At 40.2% G+C, this 27,586-nt stretch overlaps 1 protein-coding gene across 1 annotated transcript; it reads right to left on the bottom strand.

The window, feature by feature from the left end:
* Positions 1-20,974: 20,974 nt before the first annotated feature.
* On the bottom strand, positions 20,975-27,386 carry SPATA31D1 (SPATA31 subfamily D member 1). The gene is given in 5 exon segments (XM_065531092.1): positions 20,975-21,145; positions 21,147-25,440; positions 25,728-25,798; positions 26,401-26,445; positions 27,201-27,386. Coding segments are annotated over 5 exon segments (4,767 nt in total).
* Between the last annotated feature and the right edge of the window lie 200 nt (positions 27,387-27,586).

The raw sequence follows: 27,586 nt of genomic DNA, 5'->3' as shown, positions 1-27,586 counted from the left end.
TTGAATAAATTCTATCCGTTCATTTGTAAACAGGATAATTTCTGGATGTCAGAATGTAGACATAATATAATTCTAATCCAAAAGATTTTGCTCCTGAATTCAAACCTGTGCACCTAGAATAGAATATCAGATTTTTCTTAATTATTTCCTTAGCTCAACAAAGACTATTTAGGAAGTATGTTTATTTCCTGAATTTTTTCCTGGATCTATTTCCTGAATCTTTTTCACTTTACATTTTGCCCATTACTCTTCATTTGCACACCAAAAATAGTTAGTTATATATATAAGTAAATAGATAATGTAACTCAGAGAAATAAACTTGGGCACCTATTAATGAAATGTTTTCACAGACATAAAGATTTTTTGTTTTATAAACAAACATTTAAAGTACAAAAAATGATGTTCTATGTGATTATCAGGATTACTATATTAAACTGTTCTTGCCTTGCTATAAGGAAATATCTGAGACTGGGTAATTCATAAAGAAAAGAAGTTTAATTCATTCGTGGTTCTGCAGGGTTTTCAGGAAGCATGGTGCTGGCATCTGCTTAGCTTCTGGGGAAGCCTCAGGAAGCCTACAGTCATGGCAAAAGACAAAGAGGGAGCAGGCGGGTCAAATGGCCAGAGCAGGATCATGAGAAGAAAAAGTTGTATGTGTGGTGAGCCAAGGGGAAGGAGGGTGCCTGCTACACACTTTTAAATGAGCCGATCTCATGAGAACTAACTATCACAAAGATAGCACCAACCCATGACATGTGATATGCCCCTGTGATTCAAACACCTCCCCCACCTTCAACACTGGGAATTATAATTCAACATAAGATTTGGGCAGGGACAAATATGCAAACCATATCAATTACATAAAAACAAGAAGACTCTCAATCAAAATTTTATTCACTAATACATGTGATCCTCCAGGAGAAACATGAGGTCCAAACATCAGATATTGACAAAACTCTCTGATTGCAATGGTGGAGGCTAAACTAGTGTAAGCACAAAGGATATTTAGTGATTTGCTGAATCAGGAAACCATAGATACATACAGCTTTTAGCACAGTGAGATCAGTGGGCTCAGACAATATCGTAAGGGATGTTTTTCTCTCCATTTCATGATTCTTACTCTACCTAGCTACAATCTACACACAGGTTATCATCACATGATAGTCAAGATGGCTACCAGCAAAGCAACCACACCTTTCCAGCTTAAAATCTCCAGCTTAACATTTCCAGAAACAGAATTTCCCTCTCTAAGTCCACATGGAATACTCTGCTCAATTCTATGGACTAGTCTGCTTAGCCCTTACCCAATGTTGGTCAAACTCAAGGTTAAGAGCACAGTCCTCCAGACTACCAAGTCTATCAAGACACCAACTGCAGTGAGTCTGCCAAAGTGCAAAGTCAGAAGAAACAGTTCCTACAAGATTGATCGCATTTAGACACCAGCCACAAGTTTGGGGGTTCCCAGGACCACCCTCACTTTAGACCAGCTGGCTACAAATTTGGTAGATCCCATGATCACCCTCAGATTCAATAATTTGTTAGAACAACGCACATGACTCTGGAAAGTATTATACTTATGATTACATTCTTATTATAATAAAAGGATACAAGTAAGAACCAACCAACAAAAAAGATGCACACAGTGAAGTCTGGGAGGGGTCCAGATGTGAAGCTTCCATCATCCTTAGAGGTGCATTACCCCAGCAGCACTAATATATGACAAAACCCAAACTCTGTGTCCTAAGTTTTTATTGGGGTTTCACCCGACTGACTAAATAATTATCCACAGAGTTTAATTTCCAGCCCTCCACACTCTCCAGATGTCAGTCTGATATCACATGGTCTGAAAGACCTACAGAAGTCACCTTGTTAACATAAACTATCAGTTGTGATCCAAGGTGCCCACCATGAATAACAAAGGAAATCTTAGCAGGAAATGCAAAGGATTAGAAGTTACCTCCCAGGAACTGGAATCAAAGGCCAGACCTCTGAGCTAAGGCCAAGTTCTTTATTACACAGCCCTACTTGCCCATCCCTAAAAGAATCAATCATTAAGGCTTGGTTAATCAAATAATCTGATTGGCCAAACTGGATCATGTTTATATCTCAGTGGTGAAAATACAGGGTGCTAAAGAGGAAGTTCCTGGAAGGAACCATAAGAAGAAAGCTAGAGCAATATACATGAAAGACAGACATAACCTGCAGCCACAGTTGTTCACAATTGATCATAAATATTACCTCATTACCTAATAATATTCATACTTTAAAAAATAATGGGAGTCTTAGGGAAAGTAGGAAAAATGTATTCTAAACATCCCAGGACTAGAAACTAATCAAAGAGAAATCCTTCTAAGTAAAATACTAAACATTCATATAAGAAAGTTATTTGAAGAGTATGGTTTCAATATATATTTGTTTGTTTTGTTGTTGTGGTGGTGGTTGTTTTTTGAGACAGAGTCTCCCTCTGTTGCATAGGATGGAGTGTAGTGGCACGATCTCAGCTCACTGCAACCTCTGCCTCCCAAGTTCAAGTGATTCTCCCACCTCAGCCTCCCGAATATAGCTGGGATTAAAGGCACCCGCCACCACGCCCAGCTAATTTTTGTTTTTTTAGTAGAGATGGAGTTTCGCCATGTTAGCTAGTCTGGTCTCCAACTCCTGACCTCAAGTGACCACCCACCTCAGCCTCCTGAAGTTCTGGGATTACAGATGTGAGCCACTGCGCCCAGCCCATATTTGTTTGCAGCATAAACTTTAAATCAGGAATACACTTTTTCTTTTCTTCTTTGCTTTGAAAATAGCCTAAAAAATACAACTTTGCCTAAAAAATACAACTGTTTTTGTCAAAGAAAAACATCATTCTAAGCCTCAGTTTTCTTATTCGCAAAATGAGGTTATTATTTATTTACCATATAGTGTTTTTAAGAAGATTAAAGAAAATGTTTGCAAAGTACCGGTAATAACATCTAACATCTGATAGTGTCAAACTGATAACTGTTGCTGCTGCTGCTGCTGCTGCTGCTGCTGCTGCTGCTGCTGCTGCTGCTCCAAATAAAACACCACAATTCATATACAGGAAGCAAGATAACCAAATCTAAATGATTGTTACCTGAGAGAAGCAGAACTGAGAAGAATCACTTTTTAGTGCCTCAGAATGACATCACTGCTAGTCCATAAAGGAAAGAGATTTCACTTGGGAAACAAATGTTCTGACGTTAGTCTCTTTTCCACCACTTTTTGTGCTGAGCAACCATGGGTAAGACATTTTACCTCTGTGGGCCTCAACTATCTCATTTGTAAGGTGCAAATAATTATAGTACCTTCTTTACTATCTTACAGAATTCTTCATGTGAATTGTTGAGAAAGCATTATGTTAAAAGAGTACCATTACTAGGTTTATAATTATCTTTTACTTTGTCCCTACAAAGAAATGTTATACAATTAAGTAAAATATGCATATCTCAATGTTTGTATAATTGTTGTACTGAGATAAAGGTTATCTTTACCACTCCCCAAACATAAAAAGCACCTTACCATATTTAAAAAGCATAAAATGCTAAAGTTATATCTAGTAATATATGTTGGGTCAAGGGTTACAATTTATGACTACTATAAAGGAAAAGATAGATGGCTGTAAACTTGTATATTTAGCCAAATTAATAGCAGAACTAACCAATGCCAATACTTTCAACTGGAATATTGACACTAGCACAGTATGATGGAATTATGAACACCATTTTATGAATATCCAAGGTCCAAGTTCCTTGGGAACAAATTTTTCAAGCCACATAAGGTATATTTAGTTTTGTTATATTAAGGATCATATGATTTAAACAGCCACTTTTAGCCTGAAAGTGTTAACAGCATGTCTAATTCATGACCAAAGAATAATCTAGTCCCTGAGAGAAGCTTCCTCATTAATAATAGCATCTTCCATTTTCCAACTGACAATGTCAAAGGGCTATGCTGATACAATTTTCCACATGGTCTGAGAGTCACTGTACTTCAAAGACATTGCTTCAAAGCCAGACTCCCAGCCTGGACATTTTCAAGCCATCTTTGACTCCTCCATCCCCTCAAGCCCTCCCATTCAATCAGTTAGTAAGTCTGTTGAACTATCCCTCACATTTGTTTTTTTATGTCCGTTTGCTCTGCCACCATCACCCTCTAAGTCATCACCTTTGGCCAAAACTCCATTGTCTCCTCCAGTTTCTTCTCCCTTCAGTCCAGGCTAAAAGTCCCTACCAAAATATCTCCCTAAAATACTATTTACATCCTGCCACATCCTTATCCAAGAGTCTATAATCCCGGCAATCATTTGATTCCACAGGAGAAGCTTTTAAACACCATTGATGCCTAAGCTGTACCTGAAGAGGTTCTGATTTAATTCATCTGGGCTGGAGCCCAGTCATTAATTTTTCTTTAAAAGCTCCTCAGGTGCTTCCAATATGCAGCCAGTTTTGCGAACCTGTGACAAATCTCTGTTGCCTATCAAGTCAGGCTAGAATTCCTGTAGCAGACCCCGCAAGTCCTCTGCCCAGATTCCTTCCCATCCCCACTTTGACCTTTCTGTGTGTCCGTCCTTTGGCATCAGTGTGTTTTGCTTCTAATGGTCCACGGCACCCGATACTTTCTCCTGAGCTACTTTATCCCTGCTCTTGCAGAGAAAACAGGAAGGACCTGGAAGTTTACATGCCCTGGAATAGCCCTTAGTTAATACCTAAAGTGGAAGCGTGAATACCTGGCTCCCTTGCCTGGGTCTGCACATACTCTGAGGTGTAATTTATACTTGAGAACTCCCTGGCAGGATCACGCTGAGACTGAGACTTTGCCTAAACATACACACACCCTTGCTTGGCTCCTTCCCCTTCCCTCTACTCCCTTATAAATCTCTTCTGGAAGCACTTACTTAAGAAATCACTTGCTCACAAATACTCACCACAGGATCTGCTTAAGAAGAATCCAAACTAATACAGCACCTTTATCAAAACAGTGCATGGTCCCACCACGTTTTCTACAATTATCCGTCATCCACCAGAAGAACTAGTTTTCTCATGCACTGTGCTTATTTCACACTACTCTTTTAGCCTCCTTCCCCCAATCCAAGATGCCTCTTCCCTGCCTCTGAGACCATCAATACTTCCCACCTTTCAAAAACAAGCTCTACCCCATGCATAGCTCAGGGCCATGCCCGTGATAGGTCCTCAAGAATCATGGATTACACTGGTGACTCATCCTCCGTGAAACTTACCAACAACTCTAGCACATATAATGCTGTCTTCTCTAACTTCTTCCGTATTTCAGGTCAAATCCACATTCATTCATTGTTTCATTCAACTAATATTTGTGTGATTACTATGGACCAGGAACTGTGTTCATCCTGGGGAATTAAATGATGAGCGAGGATATTTCTGCCCACGTGGAGTTTATAGTCAAGTTAAGGGCACAGGCTTTGGCAAATAATTACTCAAATATATGCTAACTTATAACAATGAAAACCTAAGGAGAGACATATGGTGTTAAGAAAGAACATAACAGTTGTATATGTCCTTATCTAGGACCCTCTGAATAAATAATGAAGAAATGATGACCTAAAATTACAGTCCTGTCCTCTATGTTAGGGTTTTTCCTTGGCCCTTCCCCTGCCAAAACTGTGTACAAATTATGTGTGACTGTGTATTATTCTTTCAATAGATTATCAGGGATCTATGACCCCAAATTTTGTACAATGCCAATCTTGTAGATAAACAATGCCTTGTTTATTCATTGTCTCCTCTATGTGCCTTGTTTGTGGGTCTCTGTTTATAGAAATGTTAGCATTTTTCTTTCGTATCTGATATCATTTAGCATAATTCAGGCACACGCTTATCACTTAGCAAATATTTGTTTTCCTCCCTGTTTTCTGCCCTTTTCCAAAGAACTCAGACTCTCAAAAGCAAATAGAAAAGTGTCTTTATTTTCTTATTGAATTAGAGCCCATTTTGAGTAGTTGTGGGTGGGGTGAAAATGATTATCTTGCTTTTGTTTGGGTACCAGGAAAACAAGAGCAACAAAACAGGATTTGCATGTTAAAACTTGCTTCTGTTAGACTAGTGCCAAGCAATTGTCACTACATTGCTTCTCAATTCTCTTTCTTTAGGGAATTAACACTTTTATTCTAAGAACTCCCTGCTGCTTCCCCCATCCCCAAACTCTAACTATCCTAAAAAGACCGTATCAGGTAAAAGCAGAAAACATTCATTTCTTACACAAAAAGATGAAAGCTGATTATTTAATCAAGTATATTGATCAAGTTTTAGAAAAACAAAATGGAATTTAAATTTCATTTCAAATGCCAATAGAAAACATTTGTGACTATACGTACATTGAAAATGGGTTTCATATGTGTATACACTAAAAAATAGGCATTTATAGATGCTAGAAATGTGCTTTCAATATATATATTTATAAATGCATTTATGGTGTTACATATAGATAACCGTATATGTAAGCTATAATTTCTCATTCACACTAATAAATATGCAAACAGAATAAAAAAGATTATAATAGGTTCCAATATATTCCTAAAGCACTGTTAAAAACGTAACAGTTTCAACAAATTGTACCTGAATCTCAGGTCTTAAAATACAACAATGTGAAATAATGGTGTGAAATGTGCAAAACATAGAAACCACAGAAAAATATTAAAACAATGGAATATAATAATTAAATTGAATAATCAAAGGACAGAAAAAGGCTTTAAGTTTATTGCACATACCCATCAAAGATCTAAAGAAAGAAAAAGACTTGCATAATTCCATATTCTCATTTTATGCTTTTCTTCAATATCAAGCCCACTAAGTTTCAAAGACATGTTGCTAATGGAATATCCTGAACAGATGACACTATATACAAACGTCAATATTTAGATAGACTGCTATCTAAATACAAACTAATACAGCACCTTTATCAAAACAGTGCATGGTCCCACCATGTTTTCTACAATTATCCATCATCCACCAGAAGAACTAGTTTTCTCATGCACTGTGCTTATTTCACACTACTCTTTTAGCCTCTTTCCCCCAATCCAAGATGCCTCTTCCCTGCCTCTGAGACCATCAATACTTCCCACCTTTCAAAAACAAGCTCTACCCCATGCATAGCTCAGGGCCATGCCCGTGATAGGTCCTCAAGAATCATGGATTACACTGGTGACTCATCCTCCATGAAACTTACCAACAACTCTAGCACATATAATGCTGTCTTCTCTAACTTCTTCCATATTTCCTTGCAATTTCTTACCCATCCAATCCCATCTCCACACACAAAAGCTGCCTCTGCTTTCATCCAGGACAGAGTCAGGCAAAGAGAGGAGAAGGAAGTACCTGGAAATGTCTTAACTTGATTGACACTATTGAAATCCAAACACAACGGATTCTTTCTCTCAGAAAGAGTTTTAATTTATGTATTTATTCCACAAATATTAATGGAATAACAATCACTTTCTAGGTGCTGTTCAAAACATAGGAGGCACGTATTAAGAAAATAAAAGTTCCTGATGGCATGGAGTTTATAATCTAGTGGGGGCTATAAGTAAACATACTGTATATAGTATATATAGTGTGTGTGTGTGTGTATGTATGTATGTGTGTGTGTATGTGTGTGTGTATATAGATATATAAAACATACTATATTTAAAATATATTAGACAGTGACAACTCTTGAATGGTCCAGGAACCAAATGCCAGATTTAATTATTTTCCCCCATAGGTTACCAGACCTTGTTCCCCTGTACCCCTGCTTAGCACTTCCATTATAGGTGTGTGATAAAGTGAAAGAAAGTTAGATGTAAATAATATTGGCATTTAATAACAACACAGGAATAAAGTCTGATAGAGTAGGCTGAAATCCAAAGTTCATTCTCAAAGCAAGATTTGATTTATAGTTTTTTACTGATAGTGTCCCTTTCTTGTTAGCATGTGTGATTGAATGTATGCTAAATACTTATATATTAGAAACCAAGGCTCAAAAATAACGTCAAGAAGAAAGTAGGAAGCACAGAATTACCTTCCCATTCAGGGAATGATGACAAGGAATGAGGGAGTCTATACTAATATTGCCATCTATTGCTTCTACCTTCGGGGGCCTTTTGGCCTAAATCAGTGGTTCTTAACATTTTTTATACTCCCAGAAACATCATACTGTCATGGAAATATGGGATTCTCCATGTTTACCCTACCCTCTTTTCTGCTGTTTCAATGCAAGTAAATGAAATATTATTTTACTGTAATGCTAGCTCTGACTAAGCTCTCATTTTTAAAATAATTTATTCTTGAACATCAGTATTTTAATTATTAATGGCAAATTATCTGCTACACAGTTCATGAATGATGAAGACTTATCAATATGTCGACAGTCCAAAGGGGACAGTTCCTGGCATTAAACAATTAACAACTAACTTGCCTATTCTAACCAAAAGGCTAAAATTATCTTGTAGGATATCACAGAAGTGATAGATTACATAGTTACCATTTAGTCTCCTATTTGAGAACTCTTCTCTCTGGAACTCTTCTCTTTTAATACATGTGAGAACAGGTATTAAAACATTATCATAATTTTTATTTCCTCCCTACTGACAGTTTTAGCCACGGTGAGGGAAATGAAGTTGATGGTAATCACAGTAGAAAGGAGACAGGTTGATTAATAATAATAAGAGGAAGGAAGTTTCGTATATGTACTGTATAAGCAATATGATTGTGGATGTATACTATAGACGAAACCATGTCTAAAGGCCAGAAAAATGGCAGTTTCACTGTCTCTCAAGAAAGTTCACCAGGCTGTCACTGACCAGAAAAGATTCACTAAAGTTAGTGAAACACTGAGGGATGGGCCCTAAGTGTTTACTTCACTTCATTGTCAGCCCACTGCTTGCATTGTCAAATAGGATTTACACTTGGGTTGCAAATTAAACAACCCAAGAATTTTTTATTAACAATAAATTTTTTAATTGGCATATTAAATCCCCACTCCCTACCCCTACTCCCAAGCCAAGGCACTCCTCCAGTGGATACCGTTAAGCCTTTTGTAGAATTATAAACTTGGAGAGATTTTTAAAGGAGAGACGGATGGAACGCCAGGTGGGATTTAGCTAGAGCTGTCACAGCTCTGGTTGTTACCTCTCATAATCCATCTTGCTGAATCAAAAAGCAAACTGTGAACAAACAGCTTAGGCAGTTTGTTTGAAGATACACTCCTGTCTTTCTAGGAGGGATTAAGTCATGGCTACAGTTTGTTTGAAAAATGATTATCCACATGAAAATTATTAAATTCATGTTGCATCTATTTGAGTCAAAATGTTTTATAACTTTTCATCTCTGGATCACAGTGATAGTAATGCTGTCGTTTTTATACTGAAACAAACCCTCTCCACAGTCTTTCAAAACATTGTTATATTTTTTGCATTGGCCACAAGAATACAGGAGATGTTGACTTTTAAACAGTAAGGATTCAGGCTCTGCCTTTAAAGAAGAATCATGGCTGTATAAGATGTGGAGAAAAGGGGATTATTTTTAGCATTTATTCCAAACACTGGGCTTCACGAAAGCCCACTTGCCCTGCTGCAATAGGGGAGAAAGATTAGGTGGCTGAAAGCTTGAATCAGAAGGGAAGGATAAAGCTGACCCTGCGATATGGTTCAGAAGTAAAATGTTTTCCCATAGAATGGAGTGATGGTAAATTTGTATTGTGGTAAATGGATCTAAATCTTGGAACACAATATCTCTTTATAGACCTAAGCATTCTGCCTCCTTTGTATCATGAAATACTGAATTTCTCATACTCAAAGTACTTTTGGCATTCAAGTAACTCTTGCATCAAGATGATGGGAGGGAGGTTATTCAATAAACACTAAATGGTTGCTACATGTCAAGTACCATACTTGGTCTTGGATTAACAGGATTAATAAAAATGCTGCCCCTGTCTTCTTGAGCTCTCAGTCTAGTAAGGCAGACAGAGGGTAAACAGTAGATTACTAAGCACTGTGATAAAGACCACATAGAAGGCTAATCGTTAGGTTGAACAAATAAGCAGAACTCCATAGGATGCAGGGGGAAAATTTTTCATTTGTTCCCCTCACAGACCCTTCATAAACAATCTGGAGATTTATCTTTCTCTTGCCCTTTGAAGGAAATACTAGGTGAGGGAAGGTCCCAGACTGTTCTTAAATATTCTTCTTTTAAGTCATTCATAGTGCCAAGAATAATCTAGCTCAGTAATTAAAACATCCTGTACAATGTGTCCATCAAAACACCAACTTCACTGTAAGTTAAAATGTCTTCCTTCTGCCAAATTGGCAGTGCTTTTCAGCAGGGAGACCTAGAGTGGACGAGGAGAGGATACGACCTTTTCCTCCATTTGCCTACCTTGCAATTTCTTCCCCATCCAATCCCATCTCCACACACAAAGCTGCCTCTGCTTTCGTCCAGGACAGAGTCAGGCAAAGAGAGGAGAAGAAAATACCAGGAAATGTCTTAACTTGATTGACACTATTGAAATCCAAACACAATGGATTCTTTCTCTCAGAAAGAGTTTTAATTTATTTATTTATTCCACAAATATTAATGGAACAACAATCACTTTCTAGGCACTGTTCTAAACACAGGAGGTACATATTAAGAAAATAAAAGTTCCTGATTGCATGGAGTTTATAATCTAGTGAGGGCTATAAGTAAACATACTGTATATAGTATATAGTGTGTGTTATATATATAATATATATAACATTATATTTAAAATATGTTAGACAGTGACAAGTACTATGGAGAAACATTAAACCTGATAAGAGAGATAGGAAGTTTGAAAAGGTAGGTGCTATTTTACTTTAGGTGGTCAGGCAAGCTTTCTCTGATAAGGTGATGCTTGCATAGAAATCTGAACAAAATGGAAGGATCTAGCCAGGCAGATATCATGGCAAAGAGCATGCTAGCCTCAGGGAATAACAACTGCAAAGGCCCTGAGGTAAGCAAATGCTTGGTACTTTAAAAGAATAGCAAGAAGGCCAGTAGTGAGACTACAGTAGAATAAGTAAAGGAAAGATTCTAGAAATGGGTCTACAGAAATAGAGAGACATTAGATCATACAGAAGGTACTCAAAGGCTATTGGACTTTTTTCTGAGTTGAAAAAGAAGCTTCTGAAAGTTTTGAGCAGAGAAGTGGCATAATACAACATATATCTGAAAAAGATCACTCTGGCTTCAAGGTGGAGAACAGACCCAAAGGTAAGCATGGAACCAGGAGGACAATTAAGATGCTACTACAAGAATTCAGGCAAAAGATGATGGTGGCTTGATCCACTACAACAGATGAGAAGGAAATAGAACTGGACAGATCCTGGATATACTGTGAAGAATTTTATGATGGACCAATTACAGAGTATAAGAATGAGAAAGAAGTCAAAGCTGACTCCAGAGTTTCTGGCCTGAGAAACTCAAAGAAGGATGTTGCCATTTACTGAGATAGGGGAAAATGTGAGAGGATAAGGTCTGATCTTAAAAAGAAACAAACACAAGGTTTTGGTTTTGTGCATATTAAGTTTAGCTTCCTATTTGACATCTAAAATGAATATAGAAGTAGACTGTGTGATATACAAAGTTGGAGTTCAGTTCAGAGACATCCAGCCTCATCAGCATATATTAATATATAGTATTTAAAAATATGAAAAGGCAAGTGTGTGAATGGAGAAATGTCAGGCCAAAAACCTGAAAAAGAAGAGTTGATACCGCATTTAAAATATCTGCAGGTATTAGGAAGAAATATAAGATAATCAATGAATCAAATATCACCTTTAATTAAAGATTACTTAACTTAAAAACATAAATGTGAAAAGTATATAACGTTTTAGATCTGATTCTAATGTTAACCATAAATCTTGGAAAGTAAAATGGTAGGCGGTCACTTAAACAATTATCAAAAACACTTTCCAACTAAAGGGAAAATGTTTTAAATAAATGCTTAAAATACACCCTCAGAGTTGCTCATAGTTAAACCTTGAAATCAGTTGCTATTCTTGTCATTAAATATGTAAAGTCACTAAGATATTTTATAGACAGTTTCATATCACATAATTCATTTTCATCATTACGCTTTAAAAAGCATAATAATATAATTATCTCCTGAGATATCAAATTAAGATTTTGCTTCTCTTGGTAGTGATAACACAGTATAAATATCTACAAATGTGAAATTAGAGATTTTAGTCCTTTTGTTATGTTCTAAGAGGATACATTCAGATTCAACTGTCAAATAAAGCTCTATCATCCATGCGTTCATGTTGCATGATTACTGCCACTAGTATACCCCAAGTGAGCAAAAGAATTAATATCAGTCTATCAAATACCACAAGTGTCCCCTGTTTTAAGAAGAATAAGAGCTATATTTCTTACTGCTGGATAAAGAGAGAAGAGAGGGAGAGAAAGAAAACTAAAATGAACACTGTGGTGTTGGATATTTGGTAAGAACTTAAGGTATGGGTATGAACTCATAGTTTTCAATGTATATAGATAGGTATAGAAATAAATATAATATAAACACATATTATATACAGATAGATAGATAAATCTGTACACTGAGAAAGCATGGGAGCACTGATACCCCAATAGCAATGAACACACTTAGTATCCATATACTGGCTTCTAAATATCATTCTCCAGCAAATAGAACTAGGGTATCTTGGAGAAATGGCTAATTCTAGGATTTGTGCAGGAAAAATACAAGATGGCCCGAACACATATTGCTGGATAGCAAAGTAACAAAATGTTCAAACAATGATGGAGATATGTCAAAAGGACCCAGACGTCAGTTTGAAGGGGCTCCCACTATTCAAACCTATGACAATATGAACATCAAAATAAATAATGATAGTAACAGATTTTAATTAACTAAATAAAATTGAAAACCATGAGTTCATATGAATATAAATGAAAAGTTTGACAAATAACAAAATATTTATACAGTCTCAAAGTGTACAAAACAGTAATTACAAAAAAGAAGAGAGAACTTTACAATGTTAAAGTCTGGCAGACAACACTGAACAAGCAATTAAACTGAAAAACATCAGAAATAGGATTATAAACCATGTATCACCTGACAGTATAAAATAAGAAGAAGTCAGACTAACTGGTATGCTATTTATACCAAAGGCGTATATCCTGAAACTAAACATGAAGAAATATTAGACAAACAGAAATTGAAAGATATATTTAAAATATTAATAGCTGGCTTATAATATTTAACATGCAATGAAAGTAAAGCACCAACCGAGTCTGTTCAATATTGAGGGAGACTACTTTTCATTACATAACTTTTCAGTTGTTGCTGTTTTTTTTTTTTACCGTGTGCATTTATTTCCTATTCAAACTATATATTTTTTAAATAAATAATAATACATGTTTTATAAATGTGAACAGTCTGACACAGAAATTTCATTTCTAGGCATATACACGAGAGAAGTACTTGAAAATGTGCACAATAAAGCATATAGAAGGATGTTCATGGCAGTATTGTCAATAATAAAAAATAGGAAATATTCAACAATCGAAAAAATATGAACTATTCATTTAAAGAAATACTACACAGCAGGTACAAAGCATGAAGTACATCTATATGCATTATTATACATAGAATGACAAGATATTTGCTGAATAAAAGAACCATGCTGCAGAGTAATATGCATAATGTGATCTCTTTTTATGTAAAATGAATAAATAAACTATAAATATTCTAGGTCAATGCACAGCACAGAATGCAATGCATACCACACTGAAAATCGTGATCATGAAGAGTTTACCTCCTAGAAAGGAATGATCGGGGAGGTATTTAGACTTATGGAGACTGTTTTATCTTTTTAAACTCAGATAATATAATGATGCATTACTTACATGAGAAAAAATAATTAAAATATTACCTGTCCTAAAGAAACTGATTTCAGGAATATATGGACAATGAGAACTCTAGTATTTCTCAGGCATGCTTTTCCATCCAACCACCCTGATCTTCCAGGAGTTATACCCCTACGTCATGTTGTTTCGGGGGCATTCAACCCAGTGCCCTTCTTATCCTAGAGATAAGTCCACAACCCAATCTGGCCCATCAACATTTCTAGCCATATGGCTACATTTTTTGTTTCAGGGATTAGCAAATACTCAATACAAGGCCATCACATCATTGTTTTCTATTTAAGCTACATTGGGTTGGAATTCTATCAACCTGCATTCAAAAGAGTTCTAACAAATCCAGGGAGACATACACTTAAACAGGTATTTTCAATAGAATAAGCCAAGCGAATGTGAGAGAAACACTATGGGAAGTGATATATCAAACACAGACTGTTGGCCAGGCGCGGTGGCTCACGCCTGTAATCCTGGCACTTTGGGAGGCCAAGGTGGGTGGATCACAAGGTCAGGAGATCGAAACTATCCTGGCCAACATGGTGAAACCCCATCTCTACTAAAAATACAAAAATTAGCTGGGCATGGCAGACTGTGCCTGTAATCCCAGCCAGTTGGAAGGCTGAGGCAGGAGCATTGCTTGAACCCAGAAGGCAGAGGTTGCAGTGGGCCAAGATAGCGCCACTGCACTCCAGCCTAGCAACAGAGCTAGACTCGGTCTCAAAGAAACAAAAAACAACAACAAAAAAAAAACTGTTATAAATTAAAGATGTGTAAACTCTAAAACAACCACTACAACCACTGAAGAAAGTTATTGCTAATAAGCCTTCCAAAAGGAGAAAAAAGATATCATAGAAGATTCAGAATGCACAACACCAAAAATGAACCCTAATGTAGATTACACACTCTGGATAATAATGTGCCAATGTAGGTTCATCAAATGTACCATTCTGGTGGAGGATGTTGATAACGGGAGAGGCTGTGCATGTGTGAGGGCAGAGGATGTATGGAAAATCTCTGTACCTTCCATACAATTTTGCTGTGAACCTATAAAGTAGATTGAAACCCAACTATATCAATAATCACACTATATATAAATGGTCTGCATTAGTTTTCTACTGCTGCCATAATAAATTACCATAAACAGTGGCTTAAACCAACACAAATTTATTGTATTACAGTTCTGTATGTCAGAAGTCTGGTACTGGTCTTACTAGGCTAAAAGCAAGATGAGAACACAATTCTTTTTTGAAGACTCTATAAGAGAATCTGTTTCCTTGCTCATTCAGGTTGTTCGCAGAATTCATTGTCCGATGTTTCCATTTACCTGCTATCTGTCAGGCTGTTTGAGCTTCTAAAGACTGCCTTCTGCCTTTGGTCATGGTCCCCTACCTCCATCTTCAAGACGAGCAAGAGAAGTTCAGAGACTCTCTCACAGTTTGAACTGCTCCTGCCTCTTCTGTCTTTAAATCTCTCTAAAGTTTTGGATTTTAGGGCTCATATCATTAGATAAGGCCCATATGGATAATTCAGAATCTTCTCTGTTTTAAGGTCTACTGATAAGCAACCTCAATTCCATCTGAAAACTTAATTCCCTTATGCCATGTAAAGTAACATATCCTTAGATTCCAGAAATTGGGACATGGACATCTTTAGGGGACAAGAAATGTGCCTATCATGATCTAATCACTCATTAAAAGACAGAAATTGTCAGACTGGATTAAAAAGTAAGACCTAACTATGTGATACCTAAAAGAAAACCACTTTAAATATAAAGAAATGAATTGTATGCCATAAAAAAAAAAAAACAGGAAAAGATAAACTATCTTGATCAAAAGAAAGCTGGACATAGGGGAGTGATATCAGCAAAATGGCAGACTAGAGAATTCTGAGAAGCTGACCCTCTTCAGATACACAAAGAAACCTGGCAAAAACAGTCAGAATCAACCTTGTCAAAACTCTGGAAGATGGCCAACGGTTTACTGCAGCCAAGCAAAGGCTAACAAGGAGAAAAACCACTAAAACACTGTACAAAGCATTGTAGCATTTTTAACTTACCATTGCTCCATCTCACTCCCAGCCCATTGGCAGCCTTGAAGATATCAGACCCTGTACAGAGTGTGGGCACCTGGTTCCAGAGGAAAAAGCAGAGCAAACCTTGTTCTAACTAGTTCAGTTTGTCTGTTTTGATCTGTCTGGGAAGTCCCTGAAGAACTGATCCAAGGGGCATGCCTTTGTTTCACCTAACTCAGAACTTTCTCAGGGCAGAGAAGTAGCTACACAAAGGACTTTCCTCAAAAACACAAAAAAAGCAAATGAACAAGCCACTGCCAAAGGCCAAAGATTAACCATTGGGGAAAACAACAGACACACCAAACACTTTGTGTACAAGTTTCTTTGCACGCACATGTTTTCATTTCTCTTGGTATATACTTAGGAGTGGATTTGCTGGGTTATATGCCAACATTTTGAGGAACTGCCTGTTTTCCAAAGCAACTGCCCCATTTCACATTCCTACTCTCACTGTATGAGGCTTCCAATTTCTCCAGATTATCTGAAACACTTATCTTTTTTATTCCAGCCATCCTAGTAGATGTGAAGTGGTTATCTCATAGTCATTTTTATTTGTATTTCTCTGATCAGACTAACGATGTCGAGCATCTTTTCGTATAATCCTTTACTCTTAATGGCATTTTGGGAAGGAGGGTAGATAAACATGTATATTTGATCTACCTTATTTAAGTGGAAACATGAAAACTCATTTTAAATGTGTGATAGAAAAAAACTTATTTTACATATTAGAAAACATTTATATGACAATCTCAAAGTTTGAGCAACATGTAGTTTTCTACTTATATTTTTTTCCAGCTATAGTTACTATGTGATTAAAGGACTGCAATATTGTGCACTGAATTTGCTCCGTAAGATTGCTTCTTGTGTGGACTGTGGGTAGGAATTCAAATGACTCCTCGGAGTTGACTTAAAGTCAAAGGAGAACTGATTGCCAAGGCCGCTAAAGCTCAATGTGTTTGTCACCAATGCTGTGTACATCTGTTGTACATAAGTGTCTTCCTCATGTGATAAGTATCAAAGGAATGTGACAGCATTGGCAGATGGCACATGGCATATCTTCTAAGAGATGGATGGCAAGATGTTTAAATGGACTTTTACACTTTAATCATAGTGTAAAAGATGGTATGTACCATCCATACCAAATGATAATTGTGAAAGTTAAGTGGTGGGTACATGAGGAGTTATATTGTTCTACCTGCTCTTGTGTATGTTTAACCATCCCTTCAATGAAAGGATTTAAGAAATAAAACATGTTCAGTGCCTCATGAAGGAAGCAGCAATAAGGATAGCTGGTGCTTTGTCTACTTTGATAAATAAGTTCTCGCTCCTCCACCAGGTTTTCATCTTCCAAAAATGTGTTAACTCCTTTTGGTGTACCCTCTTGCATTCTTGTTATCCTCAAGAACTTATTCTTTTTAAATCCTTTAAGTTTTATTGCAATATAGTACACATATCACAAAATTCACCCATTTAAAGCATATACCGTGTACCTATTACAAGGCAAGAATGGATCAGTAAAAAGACTAGAGTTTAGCTATCACTCAGTAGAGACATTTCAGGAAGTATAATTCCTCTGAAGATAGAAACCTTGCAAGGTGGTCGAGCACGATGGTTCACACCTGTAATCCTGGCACTTTGAGAGGCCAAGGCAGGCGTATCACCTGAGGTCAGGAGTTCAAAAGCAGCCTGGCTAACAAGGAGAAATCTCATCTACACTAAAAATACAAAATTTAGCCAGGTGTGGTGGCGCACAACTGTAATCTCAGCTACTCAGGAGCCTGAGTTGGGAGAATCACTTGAACCCAGGAGGCAGAGGTCTCAGTGAGCCGAGATCACGCCACTGCACTCCAGCCTGGGCACCAGAGCGAGACTCCATCTCAAAAAAAAATGAAGAAACCTTGGAAGGAAACAAAGGAGCGATGGATATCGTTTTTGAAGAATTTTTTATGAAACGTTTACATCCAGTGGATTCTAGTTTCTCTGAGTGGTGAGGCCAGCACATCTGCTGAGTAAGTGGAGATGGCCTAAACTTGAGAAAAGTGCAGAAGGTTTGAAATACATTTGAGTAGCATGGATGACAAAGTGGACTAACGAAAAATGACCAAAGCTTCGTTAGTATTGTTCTCTGTTAGTAAGCACAGGATAAGTATTTTTGGATAAATGAGTGAATTATTTCCAGGTAGTGCTAAGGCTGACCATGCAGCATTTATCACGGTGTCAGTAGAATTGTGAGATTTAATCCAATAGTGATTGGTCATTTAAGGGAAGACATTTATGGAAAAGGCAGAGAGATGGGATTTTGTCAGACAGGAAGGATTAAAGGGAATTGGATAAGGCATATTTCAAATAGGGCTTTTTAAATATTGGTTATAGGATAGACCATAAAATCTGCATTGAAGAAGAAGGAAATTAAGACAAGAACTTGGCCGGGCGCGGTGGCTCAAGCCTGTAATCCCAGCACTTTGGGAGGCCGAGATGGGTGGATCACGAGGTCAGGAGATCGAGATCATCCTGGTTAACACGGTGAAACCCCGTCTCTACTAAAAAATACAAAAAAACTAGCCGGGCGAGGTGGCAGGCGCCTGTAGTCCCAGCTACTCGGGAGGCTGAGGCAGGAGAATGGTGCGAACCCGGGAGGCGGAACTTGCAGTGAGCTGAGATCTGGCCACTGCACTCCGGCCTGGGCGACAGAGCGAGACTCCGTCTCAAAAAAAAAAAAAAAAAAAAAAGACAAGAACTTGGTAGATAGATAAGTAGAAAAATAATAACCCAGTGTGAAAATTTGACAAATTGAGGGCCTAGACTGGAAGGATAGTAGGATGAGCTCAAAGAGTAGAATGTTAGACTGTATTATTACAGATGTAGAGGTGGTTTTAATGAGGTCAGAAATGGTGGCTCATGCCTATAATCCCAGCATTTTGAGAAGCCATGGCAGGCAGGTCACTTGAGGTCAGGAGTTCAAGACCAGCCTGGCCAACATGGTGAAATCTTTTGTCTACAAAAAAAAAAAAAAAAAAAAAACACCCGGGCGTCGTGGCATGTGCCTTTAATCCCAGCTATTCAAGAGGCTAAGGCAGAGGAGAATCACTTGAACCTGGTAGGCAGAGGTTGCAGTGAGCCAAATACATGCCACTGCACACCAGCCCGGGCAACTGAGCAAGACTCTGCCTCGAAAAAAAGAGGTGTTTCTGATGATAACTTTTAGATGTTTCTGATGATAGCTTCTGGGTGTGGCAGTAACTGAACTGGAATGGAGGTAAAGGACCCTAAGATGGAATGACAGAGCAATAAGGCCAGGTTATTGGCAAGTCTATCCACATGGATGTTTGGGTCCTCCATGGATTCTCTACATCCACAAGTTCTTTGCTCTGGGCTTTATCTCAATTTTGTGCTTCTTAAGGCCTTCACAGAATCTGAATTATTTCTGCAATCCTAAGCTTCAGACACTGCAGGGTCAGTGGCATAAGCATGGATAGGAAAAGAGAAGGATGGTGAGGGAGCTATAGCGGATATCTGTTTTGTTTTGCTCTCTTTTGTTTTCTTGTGTTTTTGTTTTGACGTTAAGCATTCACAATTTTTCTGGAAAACGTACCTCAAGTGACCTCTAGAAAACTCAACTCATTTACTAGTCCCAGTTTGTGTATGTGGAGTTGCCTTCTCTTCAGACCCCTAATATTTTAAGAGTGCATATGTGCACACTCTTAGAAATATGGAGCATTCTGTAAAGATTCATACTAAGCCCCCAAATATCTGTAAACCTCATGCGTAGTCCAGGACTAACCTCTGGACCATGAGCTGCAGGTGTTTTAGACAATATTATATTCCACAAAGCCCATGAAGATCATAGGTGACACCTCCACCTTGACAGGTGCACTATATACACTAAGGGAAGATCTTGCATGCTGCCATCAACATGGCTAGAAGGAAGGCACAAAGATCACCTTCCCTGAAGAGAGGGATGCCATGTTAACAACAGCCCTGCAGATACTGTTTAAGTACTTAAAGAACAGCCCCATGTACACTTCTGCCAAAATGGCATCTGTCAGCACTGCAGCACCCTGGCAAAAATCAAGGGGGTGGTGCCTAGATCTAGATTGAGAAAGGGTCCTGATATGAGCATGAAGGGCATAAACCTTTTTCCGCCAGCTTGGTCATCCTTTCCTAGCTTCACTTTTTTCTTACTTTCTCATTCATTCTAAGGCATCTTTGCCTTACCCTTAGCTTTATTTTACCCTAGGAGGTAGGTGGTTGCCTGGTCAACATTCCTGCCACAGACAGCTAGGTGATCTTTTTGCTCCATAAAAATGCCATCAATCCAGGCAGCATGGAGAAATACACAGGGAAGGGAACTACTTCCCCAAGTGACTTATTAGTAGAAAGACCTCAACGTTGAGGTCAAAATATGCTTCCCTAAATCATCAGGATGCCCTGCTTTTCAAATTCTTAAGCAGCATCCACAGTGTTCCTGACACTCTACCCCAACCAGCAATACCCCAAACACTCCCAACAACTTATACGATCCTGTGGTCAGTGATAACTTTTTTAAAATAGAGATTAAACCACTATTTCTGAAAAATGTACATGTATTTCACCCTCTCTTCAGATACAGAAGGCCTGCCTTCCTTACTGCTCTAAAGGATATGAAGCAGTGAATGGGGAGGAAGGTGCAGGCTGCCATACGGTATCAGTAAGTCTCAAGCAAAGAGGTAGAAAAGAGCTCATCTCCTCAAGACTTCACCAGGGAGAGAAGGGGCTTTTGGAGGCACATGATACTCTTTCCTCCACAAGAGCTCCAGGGGATTGGGCAGATTTTAAAACTCACACTAGGGAGTCAGTAAGGGCTGAGATAACTACTACGTTTCCCTAACCATAAGCTTCGGTTACCCAAAACCTATACCCTGCAACACAGTACACAGAACAGACATTCTTCTTATGAGTACATTTATTGGGGAGAATCAAGATTCCCAACAAGGAGTGAATTATTTTGTGGGGGGAAATTTTCCTCCCTGGAAATGCTTCGGAAGCATTTTCTGTCCAGTTAGTAAAGGCACATCACTGAACACAGTGCTTTTAGCACTGATCAGGACGGCTGGACACACCAGGCTGACCTGATGCCGGCAAGTGGGGTTTGAATGTGGCATACGCTTCCTTGTGGGGCACGGATTGGGGATGCCTTTGACACAATATCTTCCCCTTAAATGCCTCAACTTTCTCGGGCTGTCTGTCCTTGTCTGTGTTCTGTCTAATCCTTGTAGCACAATTCTGGCCAACAAAGACAGCTTGTTGGCTGCAAGATTTGGTACATGTCAGTTTGCAGGAGGGAGCCATGTAGTTGTGGGGATAGCCCTGAACAAGCTCTGCTCTGACCTGCACTTCTGGGTAGTGCTGAGCTTTCCCAAGCTCCACTGGGAAGGAAACGGGCTCCTGGGGACAGGTGACATCTATCCCACGCTTATGCCCCAGCTTCTCCCCTAGGGAATCCTTAGTGTCTTTCCTAATTTTCTGAGCTTCAGTAGTCCCAGTAAAAGCAGCTCTACTTGTAACTCGACCTCTATTCTGCACAGATGATGACAGGGAGCTACCCTTTGCCTGAGAAATTTCTTGATCTTCATATGTTATGCTGGGTTTATTAAACCGCTGCAAAAAGGTCTTCATCCACTTTCTGAAAAGGTTTTCAGGAGGAGGCTGTGTTTTCAAGGTTGGGGAAGATTTGCTCCCAAGCACCTCCCCTGATGTCTTGTTATGAATAGCGTGGCTCTTTCTCCTGAGTTGGGATGTCTCCAACCCTGCATCCCCCCCACCAAGCTCTCCTCCTTTGGGTCTCATAGGGCTCACTCTCTTTATAGCTGGTGGGAAATTCTTAACTTGACACTTCTGTAAGACATGGGTAGGGACCCTGGGCTCCTGCTGCTGTGCCACACGGATCCCTCTGTCTTCCAAGTGGACATGCAACACCTGGGAAGTTCCCATATCCCCACTCGAGATGCCCTGGGGATGAGTCAGTAAGTCCTTGGAACTCAAGTTCTCTAAGGCAAGAGACATGTCAGTGAAATGGCTCTGAGGTTGGCTGTCCTTCCTCTGGACCAACTTTAACTGACTCAGCATCTGATTTTTAAGATATGATGATTTAGGATCTTGGGGAACTGATACGCTTGGTGGGAAAATTTCAGTTTCATGAGATGTGCTTGTTTTCACATTTGTCACTGAGCAGCTTCCTGACTTGCTGGATGTCAAGTTGTTCCTAGTTTGTGATTGAAGAGCACAGCTCTCCTCTTCCTTGAACATCTCCTTCGACCCATTGGTGACAGGAAAGGTCTTTCTACTGCCCTGAAGCCTGTTAACATTATTACTGGCACTCTCTCTCTTATCCCTTGACTCACGGCCAACGCCAGCTTGCATTATGGGCAGCTCTGTGCTGGATCTACTGGCCGGTACAGTCTGTTTCTGACTGACCTCATCTATGATGCTGTGTGCGGGGGGCAGAAAAGTCTGTCCGCCATCCTCAGTTGTTGGGACACTTTCTGTAAGATCATTATCAGTATCAGCGAATTCTCTTCCCAGGGTCCCCTGCTTTTCTTGGTCGACAGGTGAGGTGACGAGGGGAGAATGACCAAGGATGGGTAATGAGTTTGTTGATTCTAATATTTCTCCTTGAAAATCTGCAGTGCCTCTTCTAAGCAGCGTGGAGGCCCCATCTTTGGAATCTGACTCTATAAAGTCATGGTCAGTATCAGAATATTGTCTTCTCAGGGTGTCCTGCCCTTCTTTGGCGACAGGTGAGGTGACAGGATGAGGACCATCGAGGACAGGGACTGAGCTTGTTGTTCCCAACTTTTCCCCTTGAAAAGAGCTTCGTCTACGAAACTTAGAGACGCCAACTTTGGAATCTCCCCAAGAAATAAAGCTGGCTGAGGATGGAATGTCGAAATGGGAAAAGGAAGTGGAAAGATCCTCTTTCGATTTGAAGATTTCTATGGATTCAAGGATCTTGCGGGGAAGGCCCCACAGCATCCTCATGCGGAAAGATTTAATATGGGCTTCAAACATCTTTTGTTTGTTGGGACTAAGGAAGGAAATCTCCTGGGAAGTATCAACGCCGTGGTCCTCACTCACCAATGCTGCCAAATTTTGATGTTTTATTTGGCTGTGGGATTCCTCAGGAAGAGACATCGTCTGCTTGACTGAATGCCATGAACTATGCACAGTCCCAGGCATTCGACCCTCATTGATTTCCTCAAATTTCTTGCTCAAATGTGCTGTCAGGGCATTTTCAAGTTGTTTCTGACCTAGGCTCTCCCCTGAATGATTCCCTGACAGATGCATCATATGAGTGTCCAGGTCTCTCTCAGAGTTAGACCTCGGATCCTCATCTGAAGATGTCTCTGGATCATGCAACAGATGATTTTTTGGGCCATCCTCCTGTCTGTGTCCCTGATAATTCCCCACATTCTCCAGGGAAAGCATATTTGAGCTTCTCTCATGGAAGGTTCTAGGGGTGCTTGATCCAAATTTCTTTAGAACATTGAGGCTCTGACCCTCAACCGAAGAGCGATGTAAGGGTCCATGAATGCTCTCTGACACAGATAGCTCTGAAATTTTGCTCTGAGGACGTAGTAATGACAGAGACTCATGGATTCTACGGGGCAGGCCCCATCTGCGCTGGATAAGCCTCTTTCGAATGTGTTGCTCTAGTTTCTTCCTTACCTCAGAGCTCAGTGGAAAATCTCCAGGAATGATGGAGATGGGAACATGGACCTTGAAGGACTTTCTGGCCAATGCAAGATTGGGAGCTGGAGGACAAAAGTCTTCCTGGGATTTTTTAACCACAGAGGGTAAACCCCACACACTTTCCTGCACTTTCTGCAACACGTTACACTCCAGAAGATTAATTTCAGATGGCGTAAGAAACTGTGCCTCATTCTGGGGTCTATGAAAACACACTCCACAGATCCTAATCCGGAATAGAGGACTAGGGAGTAGGGCTGGGAGTGGAGATTGATGTTGAGCCTGGGACTGGACCTGAGTGAGATGTGGGGACTGACCTTGGGGCAGGGTTTGAGGCAAGGGTAGAGCTTGGGTACTAGGCAAGGACAGAGGTTGGGGAGGGGGAAATACTTGGGATTCCTGGGATATAGATGTATTTGTAATGCCATTGAAGAATACAAACATGGAGGAATGGCCACGTTGGACAAGAACAGTAGGGTGAAGAGACTCGCTGTGCAGAGATGGGAGACCCCAGAAGAGCTGCACATATTTTTGCTCTAAATGGTCCTCATAGCACTTAGAGTATGGGGGCTGCTGATGGATGTGCTGCCCCTCTAGTTTGCCTTTACTGGCCCTAAAAGGGAAGGATTCTGCCAAGTCATGCTTATCAGCCATTGAGGATAACATTTTCTGTGAAGAATTTAGTTGGTAGTTTGGCCTAAGTTGTGTTGGGAAAGATCCTGGTTTCTTTCCATTTTCTTTCCACATCAGGAAATCACACCTTTTTTTGACTTGTCTCTCCAGGAGTGCCAGAATGTCATGGCTGACAAAAGAGATGTTAACAGGCTGTATGACGTTGGCCACAGAGTGCCACCCTAAAGAGGCCTCAGAAGAATGAAGGGTAAGAAGCTCCTCCATGAAATCAGATGGCACAAAATTGGAGGAAAAAGAGTCCTTGGCACGAGGCTGCCACCAGGAGAATTCTGAAGATGCAGGGCATGAATGGTCAATGCCTTTGATTGTTGGGGCATAGGTGGATGTCCCACCAGAGCCACCTAGAGATAACATCTCTGCAAAAGGCTTCAAAATGGTGAGTCTTGATTTCGACTGAGTCACAGAGCAGTCTTCCAGTGGTAAAGCAGCTGAGATTGGTGGATTGTTATGATGAGCACATGAATCAGTGGGATTCATGGCCTGGGAAATATCTTGGCATTGGGTGGAGTCAAGTGAAAAGATGGTGTTCAGACAGAAACTGGCCTCAGGTTGGAGACTGGGCTCCACTCTCTGAATGGGACGTGGTGGGAGAAGGGGAAAGGGAAGCTGTAGGGGTGAGGAATGGTCTACGGGGAACTTGGAATCCAGGGGAGAAACAGGCTGTGGTGGCAGATGGTCCCTCAGTGATGAGGGTGAAAACAAGTCAGCTAAGGAGGTGATCAAGTCAGGTGAGAGAATTAACTGGGGTGGAGAGAGCTTGGGCCAAGGGGACAATATTAGGTCTTCTGTAGGGGTTGCTGAGGGGGCAGACGACAAAGTGAACGATGACTCAGTCGCAGAACCTGCAGAATCCAAAGAGGACACAGAGGGAGCGGCATCTTTCAGGGACTCCCGAAACAGCAGTCGCTGGATATCAGCAGTTGCTCTGTTACACACCTGACAAACAGGGTCTGGGCATAACAGTCGACGAAAGCGGGTGGTATCATGACGCTGGCCCAGGGGACTGCAGGAAACAGGAGGTCCAAAGCTGCAGCCAGGACCAGAACAAGGAAAGGAGGGTCTGTTAGCCTGGCAGGGGTGGGGCCCCCTGAAGCCTGCTGCCCACATCACATTGCCCCCCACCCATGAACTCACCATATATGAGGTCATATGACCTCACTATAGCCTCTCCCCAAAGCATTCATTCACATACCCGTTCCTATGGCTACCCACTCCCAAAACTACAGCAGGCTACAAGGAATCCCTGAAATGAACAGAACATACTAAAGAAAAAGGAGGGGGTGGGAACTGGACACAAGGGGTACGATTAATCACCTTTTCAGAATAGAAAGCAGCTTCCTTTCCTCTTCCACTTCTCTCTGGAAACATTTCCGGTCTGGGAAACCAGAAGAGTATGTTATATGCAATGAACGTAGTGGCACAGGGATCATACAGAAGTCACTCTGTGGAAGACCCTTGGGATATTAAACTCTGATAGCCCCAAGAATCAGTAGAAAATAGTCCCTGATAATATAGTCATTGATAATATTCACAAGTTCACATGTGTATGTGGAATCATTAGTAAACTTCTTTCACATACATTACCCCATATGATACTCAAAACAACCATGTGAAACACAGACATCAGTGGTTACCTCCAAGAGGAATCTGAGCATCGAGGAAGTCAACATACTTATGCAAACTTGTGAGACAGAAGCTCTGACTCCAAGTCAACCAGTAGTCCTTCCTCGGTATCTCAGTTGGCCACAAATTGGGCAACACCCATTACTCAGGTCCATCACTCCGTCATGCCCATGAATGGGCAGAGCAGGCCCTATAAGCAGTGTCTCAGGTCTGATTGCTTTCCCATCAGCCTGTCTTCTGAGGGCTCTGTTTTCTAAGACTGTATCTAGTAACTTGACATTCTAGGAATTCATTGGACTGAGTCCTCATGAAAGACACAGAAAGGGTCACCCTTGAAGCTCAGATAGAGCAGGCTGACATTACCTTTAAATGTCCCACCTTTCCTTCTCCTCCTGGCTCTGCCCTGATGCTGAGGACAAAAGAAAGATAATGACAGACTGGGACTCACTTCTCTCACACTCTGTGAAGTTCATTCATTCATTCATTCATTCATTATACAAGAATCATATGACTCTTTAATTACAGAAATACGTTCCTGCTGTCAATTTTTAATGGAGATAAAATATTTCCCATTTTCCCTTCTCCAAAAAATCCTCAAAGAGGATTTCTTCTGTGAGAGCCACACTTGATGTGCTGAGTTAGAAGTCCTCATCCAGGCCACAGTCTCAGAGTCCAACAGTCACATCTGTGCTCCCTCACAGGACAAGTGTCCCAGAGACAGAGCTCTGGCCCCAGCCTCTGCTCAGAGACTCTCAGCATTACTCCCCTGGTCAGCCCAACATGAAGGAAGGCTTTGTTGAATGACAGGTGACATGGGAATGTGACTCATGATCAAATTTCAGCAGAGACTATTCTCCTTCAGAGAACCCATACTCTCTAAATAATCCCATCTGGGACCACAGAATTACTGTGTTTAGGATTTTATCCCGGAACTCTCCACCACAGCCAGATAGGTAGTCTATGAGCTACAGATGGAAACCTTAGTCCACCTGAACCAATAAGTCTGCCCAGTCTCTGCCACAGAAGAGTGAAGCTCTATCCTCTCTTCAGAGTTCCCATGTAAGACATGTCCCTGAACCAACCAGACTTATTTAGAAGTGTGGGAATAGGATTGGGAAACAACAACAGGGTATCTCTCTTGGGTGTTCACCCACAGTTCCTTACCTTTTGGATGTCATTATTTTTTTCGGTGGCTGACGAATACAGGGTCAATACCACGTAGAACAAGTACAGTATAAACAATCCCAACCCACTCAAGCAGATGAAGTTGGGGTCAATATCCAAGTAATGTGAGTCAGGGCTCAGCCCTGTCTCAGTATAGCTTCTGAGAAAACAGAGGATATTCTCCATGGTCTGAATAGCTCGGCTGCCTGAAGCAACTGAGCACTGAGGGTGCCCAGACTTAACTATAAACCCAGGCCTGCATCACAGAGCTTGGAAGAGTCACAGAGGGTTTCTGAGGGTGGAGGGAGCAACAAAAGGAGGGTGTGTCCACAGCCCCAACCCCACCAGCACAGCCGACTCTCCTGGGCTCTCTGGGTCCCTTTGCC

Source organism: Macaca fascicularis, chromosome 15 (genome assembly GCF_037993035.2).
Source record: "Macaca fascicularis isolate 582-1 chromosome 15, T2T-MFA8v1.1".
In the NCBI taxonomy this organism is placed as follows: Eukaryota; Metazoa; Chordata; class Mammalia; order Primates; family Cercopithecidae; genus Macaca; species Macaca fascicularis.
This window is presented reverse-complemented; position numbering and strand designations above follow the sequence as displayed.